General features: G+C 42.8%; 1 protein-coding gene across 1 annotated transcript in view; it reads left to right on the forward strand.

Annotated features, from left to right (window-relative positions):
• The window catches only part of RYR2 (ryanodine receptor 2), a 720,715-nt gene that overhangs the window by 588,857 nt on the left and 116,479 nt on the right, over positions 1-15,379 (forward strand). Inside the window, exons 78-80 of the mRNA XM_054975163.1 lie at positions 384-487; positions 720-771; positions 973-1,026. Of these exons, the coding sequence (XP_054831138.1) occupies positions 384-487; positions 720-771; positions 973-1,026 (210 nt within the window). The remainder of the gene's footprint in view (positions 1-383; positions 488-719; positions 772-972; positions 1,027-15,379) is intronic.

Raw genomic sequence — 15,379 nt, forward strand, 5'->3', positions numbered from 1 at the left:
TCAACCATTTTAACTTTGAACATGGCAAGTTATTCAAGGGGTGTGTGAAAGAATTACCAGAATTATCAGCCCTGCCTCTTCCTAGTAAAGAGGCAACCATGTCCAAAGAAACTCAATGTCTTACAGCCAGTAGTAGGGCACAGAATATCTTTAAATATGTTTATGTATATCTGTCTTCAGTCCTATAATAACATTGTTGTAATGCTAGTGAGAAAATGTGTTTTATAGCTGTTGGCTCATTCACTCCTCCTGAGCAATAATGTCATGGTGATAGCGCATTTGGACTGCAGTTGTAATTCTAAACCCTTTTAATTGTGTTTATTATTTGTCGAATAACATTTTATATTGTGATACTGCCCTTTTTAATTTTTTTTCTTTTATAGAAGCCTGGAGAAGAACCAACAGATGAAGATGAATGTATTAAAAGAGTTGATCCATTGCATCAGCTTATTTTACTGTTCAGTCGAACCGCATTAACTGAAAAATGGTGAGGAGGCGGGGGAAGTTTTTGAATATGAGTTGCTTCATATTCTCCAAATCCTCATTTAAAAACATCATGCTCTCTCAGGGGCTTATGCTGTTTGGTTACTGGTAATAGAGGCTCAGTCCCAGTTGACCAAGGAACGGACACTCACTGGGTGTCTCCCCTGCTTTATTTTTTTAATTTGACAAATAATTTCATCCATAATCATAGTAACCCTTTCTTTTCTACATCACAGTAAATTGGAGGAAGATTACCTTTATATGGCATATGCTGATATTATGGCAAAGGTAATTTTTGTTCTCATTACTTGTTTACTAAATTAAAAATAAGATGAAAAGTGTCTAAGTTTGAAAGAAAATACCCACATACATTATGTTAAGTGCATCTTTTATTTTAAGAAGTGAGAGTATCGGGAATGTAAACCTCTAAAATGAATACATTTGGCTTTAAAGGCTATTTTTGAATGTGATTTTTTTTCATGGTTTCAGAGCTGTCATGATGAGGAAGATGATGATGGTGAAGAGGAGGTGAAGAGTTTTGAAGTAAGATTGTTAGTCTGCCCTTTCTCTATTTTATATTAGACATTATTTGATAGCTTCTAACTAACTAGTGTTTGTTGTGTCATGGTTTTCTCCACTTGATGGGTATACTCCCAGGAAAACTAAACAGAACTTTCATATTCAACTAGATCAAACTTGTTTAAAACCCCAATCATATAATTATATTAAAAGCCAGGAATAATTATTTTGTATTGCTTTGAAATATGCCTTAGTGAGGACTTTGATGACTGAATTTCCATGGAAATATTTTTCTATGTTTATGGTTACAGAGGCTTTGAAGGCTCTCTATGAAAAAGTGGTCAATCAACAAACAAACCACTTTTTTCCTGCCTTTTCTTGCAAAAACTAAGATACAAATATTAGATGGTGCTCTCTGTTGATCTTAAAGATTATCATGTATATTAGGAGGAAGGTATGCTATCAGGTATATTGGACCCAGTTTGTTAAGAGTGTCATAGGTCAAGCGGAGTACAATGAATGTTGTATGGAGTTGTCTCTAGAGATGGCAAGAGATACAGATCTGTGACATGGATACTATACATTTCTAGTGACCTTTGTTTGTAACTGCCCATGTTTCAAGGCAGGCTACCATTATATGTAGTAATTGAAACTTCTAAGTATTACCTGAGGTAACACAGTGGTGCATCCCTGTGGCTATGAAATTGTGAATGCAGATAGCTAGTTCTGCATCTGGAAAGCAGCTTTGTACAAGTCTTTTGTACTCTGTTACACAAGTGGCTGATCAGAAGTAAGCCACACCTGCATATATGAACATTGCTGTTCCTCTTTAAAATGCATGTGTCTGGGGTACCAATGTCATCCAGGTGCAGCATGGCTAGATAATCGATAAGAAGTGGGACTGTGAGGTTGGGGTTGGAAGTGTTGTCTTCATAACTGATTTGATTTGGGTTGGAGGTGTTGTCTTCGTAACTGATTTGCTTCCCAAATTTCTGCATGATATTGGCTAAAAATCCCTATAAATGTATGTTCAATATGATCAGAGCAGGACAAACTCCTATAGTATCACTCTAATAAATTTGAAGAATTTGAAAATCCACATTACATTAAGGCTTCATTGCAGGAATAAATGGAACCACTTAGCAATTTATTTTAACGCTTCCATGAAGATATATAAAAGATCTTAAGTCTTTGACCATTAGAAACTTACGTCCGGCAAAGTAGCAATCAAAATAGTAGGGATCTTCTCCATACAGTTCTGAAATGTAGGTGTCTCCAGAAAGCTCACGAGATGTATAAACGCTAATGTTATGGCACTGTGGTGTTTCATACAGAAAGGTGGGTATCTGTCAGAGCATTGGTCCTTCCGACATGCTTTATGGTTGAAAGACATTATTTTAATAGAAAATGCACAACTGTTTGATAATTGCATCTACAATATGCAATGATTGGATAAACAGAACAGTGAGATACAATTCTAAAACTGCGGTTGACTAAACACAAAGAACTAAATTGACTAAATACAAAGAATAACTATATGACTTAAATTAAGGATAAGTAGGTTTCTCCAGCTCCATCTCAGTTAGGATTCATTCTGTCTTTAAAGCAACAGTTTTACTTCAAAAAAATTCTGTCAATTTTTGCAGAACTTGAGGAGCTGAACCCAAGATTTAAAAAGAGAATGCTTCTTCCAATTTCTACAGTGTTCATTGAAATCAAAGACCAAGGGGGAAAATATAATTCCTATGGGCCTATGTTTCATCAACACTGAGAACGGAGTTTCTGGCAAAAATATATCCCTGCAACATAAAAGTAACACTGTAACAGAATCTCTTTGTATATAAGCTGTAGACAGTGGCCCCTGGGCAAAAAGAAATATATTAGAACCTTCTTGTTTAATTTAACTTAAAGCAGAGTATTTCTTCACACCATTAAATCTCAGTCCCAATCCTTTTCAGGCAAATAGACTGGGGGAGCTGCTGGTTTGTTAGACACACTGGAGATCACCTGAATTCTTGGCTGTTTTACCTCAGGGCATGGCTGCAGCTGGGAACATTGAATGGGCAGGTGTCCAGGCTTTTTGCAGTGGTAACACAACACTTCAGCTGGTCTGCTGGCCTGCCCCTCCCCAACTCTCTGCTCCTTCCCCAACGCTTCTGGCGAAGCTGAGAAGTGTTTTGTTGGGGCAGAGGTTGCCTTTTGCTGGAACTCTCCCTCTCTTGGTTTCCTAGGAAGTGGCCTGGGGGATTCTTTGGCTGCTTGCCACTAGAAGCCTGAACACTTTGCTGGAACAGGTTGACCTGCTGTTGCAATCTTATCCAACAACTGGGCATGGTCTGCTACCTTCTCTGTCAGCTGAGCTTTGGCCAGCATGGTATGCTTTGCCAGCGCAGCTTGGTAGATTTGTTCTTTAAGCAATAGTTCATGTAATTCTGAAAAGTGTGAGCATTTGTTGATTTCAGCCGCTTTGTTGCCATTCTCTGTAGCTTACTGGCAAAGGAGGCATATGTTTCCTTGGGCTTAGGTGTAGCTGTTCGAAATCTTCTTTTGAGTTGCTCTGTACCCAAGCCAAATTGCTCTAAAGCCAGATTCTTGAAATAATTTTAGTCCCTGGCCAATCTCGAGGTCAGTTACACCAACAACTCTGCCATCTTTCCATGAAGACAACACCTAAGCATCCGCAAAAACTCTGTATCAGGCAGGTGGAAATTGCGGGCAGTAGCTTCAAAGAGATTAAAGTAAGAACTGAAACCTTCCCCATTTTTATACTCAGGAAATTTCAACCTCGACCACCGGTCACCTGGTCCAGAGTTAAATGGGTCTGCAACAAAGCCATCTACTGAGTATTCTGCCCCAAATCCTGTATCATTATGGTGTGAAATTGGTGAACAGGATCTTGCCTAGCCGCCAGAGCTCCTGGCTGGCCTCCCGAGCCAGCATCTGTGGCTCTTCCAGCCTGAGCTGCCACATTAGGCCTTGAGAATGGTGCAGTTCTGCTAATCAACCGACTGGCCCCTTGAGCTGGTAGCTGCAGAAGTGGGGACTGCCCCACATGATCTTCATCCTGCACTTGATCCTGCCATAATGGATCATGACCTGAATGCAGAACTCCTCTGCATCGGGTAGAAACTGTCTCATTGTAACACTCCGAGCCCACTTGGTGGCTCTCAAAACATTGTCAGAGAAGGAAAGAGAGCTGTAGAGCCTCTCAGTGTGCACTGAGGCTCCTCCACAGGCTCCCAGTTCTTCCATCATATCAACTCCGAGCGCGAGGCCATCAACAGGTGCCAACAATTCTTCTTGAACCTCATTCATCTTTCCTAGCCCAAAATAACAAACCCTTGCCAAATTGCCTGAAAAAACTTACCACAGAATACTGCCAATATTACACAGACCTCCTCAGAATTCCCAAGCCACTACCATGTCAAGATCCAGGGTCTCCTACTCCCATTCTTGGGTGCTGAGCACAACCACTCCAAGTCCCCTAGGAGCTTCCTGAGGGCTCTGGCCCTGTTTATTTGAGGCTTTTTAGCCTCTAGGTTCTCTCTGAGGGAGTGCACACATTCCGCAAATAAATCTGGACATAGTCAAGTAAAATATATTTATAGTTTATTAAAGATAGATTATAAGGAGTGTACACTGAGCAGGAACCACTCTTCAAACAGGCACTGGGGAAGTACAAAACAAATAAGGCTTAGCTGTTTCTAAATACAAACTAACTAGCTAAATCAAGATGGATAGTCGTGTTAGTCTGTCTGTAGCAGTGGAAAAGAGCAAGAGTCCAGTAGCACCTATAAGACTAACAAAATTAGTGGTAGGGTATGAGATTTCATGAGCCACAGCTCACTTCTTCAGATACTAAGCTAGCTAAAATACTTTAAACTATCTTGAAATCTCTGACTTAGCTTCATGGCTGGCAGTTCTTACCAAGGCTTTAGAGTAGGAGTCCATTCCATGCCATGTGACTCTAGGCATCTTGGTAGTGTAGCATGGAAGCAAGAGCCTCTCATATATGCTGTAGACAGATACTAACTAGAGAGGTTCCACAGTAGAATCAAACAGGCATTTTCAGGTCATGAGCCAATCAGGCTTAGATACTTAATTAACAACAACAACAAAACAACAATAACATTTGATTTATATACCGCCCTTCAGGATGATTTAACACCCACTCAGAGTGGTTTACAAAATATGTCATTATTATCCCCACAACAATAATCACCCTGTGAGGTGGGTGGGGCTGAGCGAGCTCCTAGAAGCTGTGACTGACCCAAGGTCACCCAGCTGGCTTCAAGTGGAGGAGTGGGGAATCAAACCCGGTTCTCCAGATTAGAGTTCCACACTCTTAACCACTACACCAAACTGGCAGTGCTAGCATGAGAAATATGGGAGTACTGATTCAAACTGATTGCAGCTGCGCTCCACCAAGGTTCCCAAGGCCAGTTCTCAAGACATCAGCAGAGGCTTGCAGGTGTGCCTGATTAGCAAGCCAAGAGACTGTTCTCAAAACAGGCCTGGTTTAGGCCCTGCACAGACTTAGAGCCTGAACCAAAGTGATGAACTTACACTCTTGAGAGCCTGATGGGAGCTTTTTCCTTATACTTGTTATTGTTCTTCTAGTGGCTATGTCACACAGCTCACTAACATTCCCCACAGCCGATGTTCTCTGGAATCTCCAGCAGTTCATAGGTACCTCATGAAAACAGTTAAGAAGGATTTGACCAGAAAGGTTCTTACTCCATCTCTAAGAGCAGGAAAATTCATTTGGGACCATCCTTTCAGTAAAAATAAGGAGCACTAGCTCCTGAGCTAAACTTGTAGAATGTTCCAAAACTAGATTTGAGCAGACTCAGATCTCTTATGCATTACTGCTCAGGTAACATTTCAAACCCCACCAGTGTCAGGTAAGCAACCGGTTTATTTTCTTATTTGTTTTGGTGTTGGTGTTTAAAGTTACAATAAAGACTATGTGGAAACAAAGGACATTTTTTTTCAGGAAATACAATTTAGAATATGTATTTGGTTATTCAGTTGTCATCAGAGTATTTTGGACATTTTTCTTATTGCTATTTCACTTCTTATCCTCGCCTTTCCTTAAGGTCACAGGATCCCAACGCAGCAAGGTAAAATAACGTGTGTGTGTATCTATGTGGGTCTAATATTGTTACACTTAGATTTGTTAGACCCAACATCTTGTAGAGGTTTATTGAAGACTGTTTTAACAAATTTCAGTCTTTTCATTTCCAAGAGCAAAGCATACACTTTTGTGAACAAATTCTGTTCTCCCCCTGATTTTAGTCATTGCTAATTAAACTTACAAATTGTATTATATATGCCATAAAAACATCCTAAGGTTAATGAGCTAACATTTAGTTTCAGTCATTTTCAATACTATCTGTGGATTAAATAAAGAATTCTACATAAAATGCAGTTTATGATGGTGAAAATTGACTAATAAATTATTTCCATTTCAAGTAAATTGTAACCTATATAGTTGCCTACTAAGATTAGTATAGAGTTTAGTGGTATCATATAAGTCAGATGATATGCTCTGGTTTGGTTTACAACACCCAAACATTATTATTTATACTGTGACAGCAGGTGGGATACATAGCATGATCTTGAATATAACTTACTATGGTTTCATAACCCCAACTGTCCCTTTTACCAGAAATAGCCCCAGTTACTTGATTTCTATTGTTGGTAAAATGTTATCCCTAATTTGTTGCTACTTCAGTATTTGGTGATGTCTCTTTAGAGTTTTGTTGGTATGTACACATGCAAACTAAAGATGCATGCATCTGAACACTTTAATGTTTGAGGAGTGCTTCATTGTCACCCCAGTCAGAATAAAGAGGCAGACACAAGGCTTGGGTAATAAAGGGCCATTTTTTTATTTTTGCAACATGAACTGCAACAACTAAAAACCCTGGCAAGGGCCCTAACCAGTGGTACAGGTCAAGCCCTGGGGTCACTCCCCAGAACCCACCTTGACCTGTCTGGGCGAGACCTGCTGCCCCGGATGTGAGCCATCCAAATGCATGGCTGGGATCCAGCCAGCCTGGCGGATGGTTTCCCCCTTAAAGCTCCAAGCACCCCTGCCGTGGAGCACGAGGGAAGGACTTGTCCAGGGGATCCCACCAGGCAGTCTGCCCTGTTAACTGGCCGCTGTAAAGCATGCCAGCCAATCCTGACAGGCCCCTAATATCTCCACCAATGGGGATGCGCCAAGGGTATTCACCATCCCGCTAACATCCCCCCAACTAAATCCTGCCAGTGATGGCCTGTAAAGCACCACCATAGCCAAATAGCCACAGCTCCAGCAAGCACTACAAGGTAAGCAAAAAACTTCCTTCCCCAAGGCCAATCAGGGAAAAAAGAAAAAATTCCTACCTGGCCCCAAAAAGGCAACCAGTCAGAACCTGCACTGCCACTGGGCGGGCGAGTGGGCCGAGCACGAGGCAGCAAGTGCCGATACAGGGGCTGGGCAGCCTCTTAAGGCACCTAGCCCCACCCCCACCACGTGACCCTACGAGGCTGGGGGAATGCTGCTGTTCATCCTCCATGGCGGCAAATGCGGTCCCCAGCCTCAAGCCTTTGGTTGCCAGCCGGGTGGGGACTGAATTCTTTCCCAAGTTTTTTTTCTAACAATCTTATTTGGATTCTTCTTCTACTCTAGTATTATATTAATTTTGTACTCATTTTTATGTCTATTTTTTTAGCCATTTGGTTTAAGATGTCTTTTTTTAATCAAATGAAATAAATATATTTCTGTAGATGGAGAAAAAAGTCCCTCCTACTTCATTAAGTTATGAATAGGCAGGCATTGTGCTCCATTTTTAAAATTTCTCTTCCTGTGACAAACTAGAAAAAGGAATGATAATCTCTCCTTAAAAGGATGCTTCTTGTTTTCTAGTCTAGGTGCTGGTGGATATTATGCAAATTCTCTTCTCACCTAGAATACCTTTGTTTCTTTTCTTTTTTAAAGAAATCAACCAATTTGTAAGAATCAAATATCTTAAATTGACCAGCATGGCCTGATTAAATTGATCAACATGACTTAAGTTGGTTTTAATCAGCAGTCACAGAAACAGTTATACAAGTTTTGCTCTTCCTTATCTTTGCACAGGCATGCCTGCATCTTCCCTTCCCTTTTAATTGGAAGGGGTCACCTCCTCTAAGCTCCCTTGATGTGGTGGCTTGTTGGGTAAGATGCGTATGTCAGCCTCCACTGTTGTGTGACACTGAAGGGACAAAGGAAGGCAATGTCTTTACCAGAAGATATTGGAAGGCAATGGCAGAGCTATCAAGGCCACAGCTGCAGCACTGTGCAGGTGCTCAACTTCTGCATAGCGAATGGAACCCATAATAAGCATGGAGTACCACTATCCAATCAGAAGAACCCATGTTCCTGTACAGTGCTGTCATACTGGCATTTTATCCTAATGCAAATTCTGTGAGAGAAAGGATTATTGGGCATGTAACTTAAACAATAAACAGAGATTGACTAATAATTATAGCTAAATTTACGTAAAAAATATAAGAGTCATTGTTCTTATCCCTGTGTTTTTCCAAGTGACCACATGTCTACACAGATTCTAAAATAAGCAGTTGCAGCTAGCAGGCAGTACTTCCTCCCCCCTCCCCTCAGCTGAAGATTTGTCAACTCTTCTATAAGCCCAGATCTTTCAAATTCATCTTCCCCACATAACATGGTAAAATGGTTCACTCCTAAGCCTTGCTTCCACTTTGCTACACTCTTTTTCATTGGAGGGATATTCCTCTAGTACTAGGCACTTCTGCTCACACAAGACAACTGAGTTGAATTCAGAAATCCAATAGTGGAAAGTACTGACAGTTCCCGTTCTTCTCCCCTTTTCTCTCCCACAGTAGTCCCATCTGATCCTAAGAAATTTGATTTTCAAGATTGTAGGATCTGTGGATTAATAGCCACATGAATCAAACTGGTCTTTCCTGTCTCTTCCGTCACTGGAGCATATACATGTGGGGTCATGTGCAGTCATTTTTACCTTCAGGACAAGAGTTTTAAATGAAATCAAACATATAATTGGAATGTCAGTATCTTAAAAAAAACAAATTGTATCACTAGGATTAATGCAAAATGCTCCTTCTAAACTCATACATCATATGATCACTGATAAGTTAACATTAGTATAGCTACAAACTGATGTGTTACCAAAAACTTTTCAATAAAAAACAATGTTTAAAAAGGTCTGGACTGGCAAATTGTAAAACTGGCTAACAGAACATGTACTTTTAAAGGATAGAACAACATCATTGCTTGGAATCCTTTTATACAGTTCTGGAGATCCAGAACTGTATTTTGTTTGCTATTGTTTTTCTCTTCTTTACAACTTGTAATATCAGATGTTTAACCTTCTATTTCACTGTAATTAAAAAAAAGAAATAAAATGGAAGAGGGAACAGGAAGCAGTTTTCTCCCAGCCTGCCAACTCATGTTGTTAAACTGTTGTTAAACCGCCCTGAGCCTGTCTAACGGGGAGGGCAGTCTAGAAATGTGATAAAATAAAAATAAATAAATAAATACTTCACAAAGGTCCTGTCAACTGGCAGGGTTGGAAGTAGGGTGGGGCCTGGAGATCACCTTGGAATTAAAACTGATCTCTAGACTATATAGATTAGTTCCCCTGGGAAAAGTTGACTGCTGTGGAGGATAGACTCCATTTATTCCTCATGTTTTGCAAATTTTTACAGATCTTGCAAATGGAATTTTTTTAGATAATAATTCAGGAAGCAATCCTAAGCAGGTAAATTCAGAAGTAAGTCCTATTTTATTCAATGGGGCTTACTCCCAGTAAAGTATTCTTAGGATTGCATATATCAGTTCCTCGAGCTGCTACATATACCCAGAGGAGTTAGCCATGTTAGTCTGTAGTAGCAAAAATCAAAAAGAGTCCAGTAGCACCTTTAAGACTAACCAATTTTATTGTAGCATAAGCTTTCGAGAATCACAGCTCTCTTTGTCAGATGCATGGAGGGCCAACAGAAACTGGTCAAATATAGAGGAGGAGGGGGGAGGGGGGAGGAGAGGGGAGATGCAAACAACTCCTTTGACATGGAGATGCAAACAGCTCCTTTTGATGTGGGGATCAGTTTGCTTGTGTAAAGGTTCAAAGGAGTTTGCCATGTTAGTCTGTAGTAGCAAAATCAAAAAGAGTCCAGCAGCACCTCCAAGACCAACCAATTCCACTGCAGCACAAGCCCTCGAGAACCACAGCCCTCTTCGCCAGATGCATCTGACAAAGAGAATTGTGGTCCCTGAAAGCCCACGCCAGGTGCCACTGGACTCTCCCCGACCCCGCCTATGTAAAGGAAATCAGTTACCTGTGATAATGAGATAACCATTCATAGTCCCTATTCAGTCCCAGCTTGACAGAGTCAAATTTACATATGAATTCCAATTCAGCAACTTCCTGTTGGATTCCTGTTTGTTTCAAAAACAAAATCCAACGGGAAGCTGCTGAATGTGCAGAATGTGCAGAATTTGATATTCTGAGCATCTCCTAACAAAGATATTTTCCGCACAGTCACTTTACAGCGTTTCAGAATCTATTCTTCTTCCCATGTTCTCCAGAGTTCCACACGTGCAAGGGAGTCATGGGAAGCAGAAATCTTTTTTGTCCATCTTTTCCCTGTTTTTTACCCATGCACATTGCATGATTTTTTTAAGCTGCTCCCAGTGACTGCTGGAGCATGTTCTGTCCGTATAGAATCAAAAACTCCTGTTCTGCTTCTTGTGCCCCCCTCTTCCTTTCCCCCAGGAGCTGATTGGTCTGTCCGCTGGTAACCACTCCCACCTTCCTCAGCTCTCTGAACTCCTTTTCTTCCATTTTTATCAGTAAAATTGAGGTAAGGGTCATAAGGCTGCTTCTCCATTCACTTCCTTCCTGCCAGGCATGCACACTCTTTCATTTTTTTTCAAAGGCAGGAATGAGTCACAACTTTGCTGCTTATTCCCTGCTGGCTTTAAAAGCCAGGAAAGGGTTAAATGGCTACTTTTTCCTTCCTCCTTCCAAAAGGTTTAAGTCTCCTAATGTCAAAGAGGAAAAAAACCCAAGCATTTTGCATAGCCATTTGCGAACCAAAGCAGCAGGGAAGCTTCTGGGAGAGAATGAAACAGCAGCATTTTAACCCTTTCCTGGCTTGGCTTTAAAAAAAAACTAAAGTGGAACAAGCACGAAAAGTACATGTTTCCCCCCAGAATTCCACCACCAATTGCCTCTCCCATGAGCTCCAATGTTGCAGTTATGACGCATGAGAAATGTTTATTTTAAATATCAGCTCCAGCCTCCACAAAATGTGGCTCCAGACAGACACATCTCAACTCGTCAGCAGACACCAAATTGCCTCGAGGTTGTGCAGTGCAGAATGATGGGATCCCTAGCCGTTTTCAGCACCGATCGGTGTGAATGCTCCGCATTGCCGGCTTAAAGTGTGCTGTGTGGAATGAGCCGAAGTTCACTATGCCTTGTTAGCCAATAATACCTTCTAGTAATGTGATCACTGGATTTAATATAATATTATAAACAATGTATTGTCGAAGGCTTTCACGGCCGGAGAACGATGGTTGTTGTGGGTTTTCCGGGCTGTATTGCCGTGGTCTTGGCATTGTAGTTCCTGACGTTTCGCCAGCAGCTGTGGCTGGCATCTGGAAGATGCCAGCCACAGCTGCTGGCAAAACGTCAGGAACTACAATGCCAAGACCATGGCAATACAGCCCGGAAAACCCACAACAACCATCAATATTATAAACAGTCTGTAGATCAGAAAGCCCAATTTTAGATACTGTATTTCTGTTTTGGTACATCCAAAGGGGCAGACTCTTATCTGCCATCAACATATAAAACCCTTCAAGTGGTGGAAATGTCTGCCCATTTTCAGGGGAAAGCCAGAGCAAGGTGAAAGGCAACTGAGCCAGCAGAAAGTGGGTAAAGGAACAGCAGCAGCAATAGAAAAAAATATCTCTTTGCCAATAGCTCCATATTAAAACTGGTCATAAATCCAGAGGAGTTAGCCATGTTAGTCTGTAGTAGCAAAATAGAAAAGAGTCCAGTAGCACCTTTAAGACTAACCAACTTTACTGTAGCATAAGCCATGTTAGTCTGTAGTAGCAAAATAGAAAAGAGTCCAGTAGCACCTTTAAGACTAACCAACTTTACTGTAGCATAAGCTTTCGAGAATCACAGTTTTCTTCATCAGATGCATGGAGAGTTAGAAGAAACTGGTCAGATATATAGGTGGTGAGGGGAGGGAGGAATCGATGCAATGAGTAGCTTCTGATAATGGGATCAGTTTGCTTCTGATAATGAAATCAGTTACTTCTGATAATGAAATAACCATTTATAGTCCCTATTCAATCCAAGCCTGTCTGAGTCAAATTTACATATGAATTCCAATTCAGAAGCTTCCTGTTGGATTCTGTTTTTGAAAGCAAAATAAAAAAGAGTCCAGTAGCACCTTTAAGACTAACCAATTTTATTGTAGCATAAGCTTTCGAGAATCAAGTTCTCTTCATCAGATGCATGATACAGTCTCTGTATCATGCATCTGACGAAGAGAACTTGATTCTCGAAAGCTTATGCTACAATAAAATTGGTTAGTCTTAAAGGTGCTACTGGACTCTTTTTGATTTTGCTACCACAGACTAACACGGCTAACTCCTCTGCATCTATGTTTTTGAAAGGTTTCTGTTGAACTACAGTGACCTTTAAGTCCTTGATGGAATGTCCTGATAGACTGAAGTGTTCTCCCACTGGTTTCTGGATGTTGCCATTTTTAATGTCAGATTTGTGTCCATTTATTCTTTTGCACAGAGGTTGACTGGTTTGTCCAATGTACAGAACAGATGGACATTGTTGGCACATGAGGGCATATATCACGTTCAAGGATGAGCAGCTGTAAGAGTAAGAGATAGTGTAGTTGATGCCATTTGGTCCTGTAATTGTATTTCCTGGGTAGATATGAGGGCAGAGCTGGCATCTGGGTCTGTTGCAAGGTCTGGTACCTGTGTTGGTGACTCTGCTAGCTGATTCATGGTTGTAAGTGAGAAGTCGTTTGGGGGGCTGTCTGTAGACAAGGAGAGGTCTTCCACCCAGGGCTTGTGAGAGTGAGGCATCATTTTCCAGGATGGGTTGTAGGTCACTGATCATACGTTGGATGGATTTGAGCTGGGGACTGTAGGTGACAACCAGTGGTGTTCTGTTATTAGTTCCTTTAAGTTTGTCCTGGAGCAGGCTGTTTCTGGGTACTAGTCTGGCCCTGTTGATTTGTTTCCTCACTTCATTAGGTGGGTACCAAAAATGCTTGTTGTAAATCTCTTAAGTGGGAGTCCCGATCAAGAGCATTGGAGCAGATATGATTGTAACGTAAGGCTTGGCTGTAGACAATCGACCTAATGGTATGTTTAGGGTGGTAGCTGGAGGCATGTAGATATGAGTATTGGTCGGTGGGTTTCCGGTATCAAGTGGTATTTATCTGTCCATTATGTAGTTGTACAGTGGTATCCAGGAAGTGTACCTGTTGTGTAGAGTGGTCCAGGCTCAGGTTGATAGGGTGAAAGTTGTTAAAGTCCTGATGAAATCTCTCAAGGGCTTCCTTCCCATGGGTCCAAATGATGACTATCTGACCAGTTTCTTCTTACCCTCCATGCATCTGATGAAGAGAACTGTGATTCTCGAAAGCTTATGCTACAGTAAAGTTGGTTAGTCTTAAAGGTGCTACTGGACTCTTTTCTATATGAAAACTGGGAACAGGAAGTGTCATGGCCCAGTCTGAGAGTGAGGTCTCCTCTGGAGGAGAGGTGCCTCGTGTAGCCAGCCAGGACTCCTCAGGAGAAGAGGAGCCCTGTGTAGCCAGCCCTAGCCCTGATTCAGCAGAAGCCAGCAATCAGGAGCAACAGCTGCTGGCTGATCAGAGCTTACAGCCAGCAGCTGAGACACCAGCACCCTCTAGCTCCAACACCACAGGGGAAGCTCAGCCAGGGACTTCTACAGGTGCAGCGCAGCCAAGAGCCTCCACCCCCCCCCCCAGGTTCACCCACGCCCAAGGAACGCCGCAGGCAGAGCCAGAGACTGGAACTGCAGGAGAGACAGCGCAGTGCTTGCCTCTTGAGCCAACGCCAGCTGCTGGAGAGTGACGATGAGTAGCATCAGGATGGAGCCCCAGCAGCTGGCTGAAACCACGCCTGGCTATAAGAGCCAGTCTGGAGGAACTGCCGGGCGTGAAAGCAACGTGTCTACTGCCTGCAACCACTCCGTGTTCCTTGCCCGTGCCTGCTTTTGGACCTGGCACTGCCGGTAAATTACCTTGGATTGTACCTGACCTTGATCTTGGACTCTGGACTCACTCCTGGCGTTATCTCGTGCTCTGACCACCGGTCTGACCTGGCTTTTGCTCTTGGAACTCCCCTCAGACTCTGGCATTAAGGTTTGGACTTGAGCCACCCTGCTTGGGCTGGCCCAGCTCGTGACAGATTGCTTCCACCCAAACTTCCCGGCATGGATGCAGCAACGCCCACCCCGGGAAGCCTGGCAATGCTGCAGGACCAGGTACTGCAACTAACCCAAGCACTGGTGACTCTGCAGCAGCAGATTGCTACTCTTCTTGTTGCCCCTGCTGCACCTCTGCCTGCAAAATGCCCAGTGAAGCCTCCTGACAGTTTTGAGGGCAATGTGGAAGAATTCCCAGCATTTCTTGCCCAGTGCCAGCTATACATTGAGCTCCGGGCCAGAGACTTCCCCATGGATAAAATCAAAATTTGCTTCATCCTCAGCCTGTTAAAGGGGCAGGCAGCAAGATGGGCCACACCCTTGTTACTGGCCAAATCCTCTCTGCTGGGGGACTTTCCAAACTTCGTGGCTCACATTACCGCTGCCTTTGCAAACCCTCTGAAAGCCATCAAAGCAAACCAGAAAATCCGCGCCCTCACCCAGGGGAACGGGACTGTGGCTCAATACACCACAGAATTCCAGCTACTGGCTCAGGACCTGGAGTGGAACGAGGCAGCCCTAGTGGACCAGTACCTGGAAGGGCTGTCTGATGAAGTTCTCGATGAAGTGGCCCGATCAGAACGGCTGGTGGAACTGCAGGCGCTCATTCTCCTATGCCTACGAATCGAGGGGCGACTGGAGAGCAGGAAAACAGCCCGTGCATTGAGCCATCGGCCTCCGCCCAGAGCCTCACCTGAAGACAGGGATCCGCCTGCGCAGTTAGGTGGGCCTCATACCCACTTGCCTCCAGAGGAAAAGGAGCGACGCCAAGCCCACCACCTCTGTTGGTACTGCGGTGAGGCAGGCCACTATGCCGACAGCTGCCCTGCAAAGAAGAAAATCTCAGC

Source organism: Eublepharis macularius, chromosome 1 (assembly GCF_028583425.1).
Source record: "Eublepharis macularius isolate TG4126 chromosome 1, MPM_Emac_v1.0, whole genome shotgun sequence".
Classification (NCBI taxonomy): Eukaryota; Metazoa; Chordata; class Lepidosauria; order Squamata; family Eublepharidae; genus Eublepharis; species Eublepharis macularius.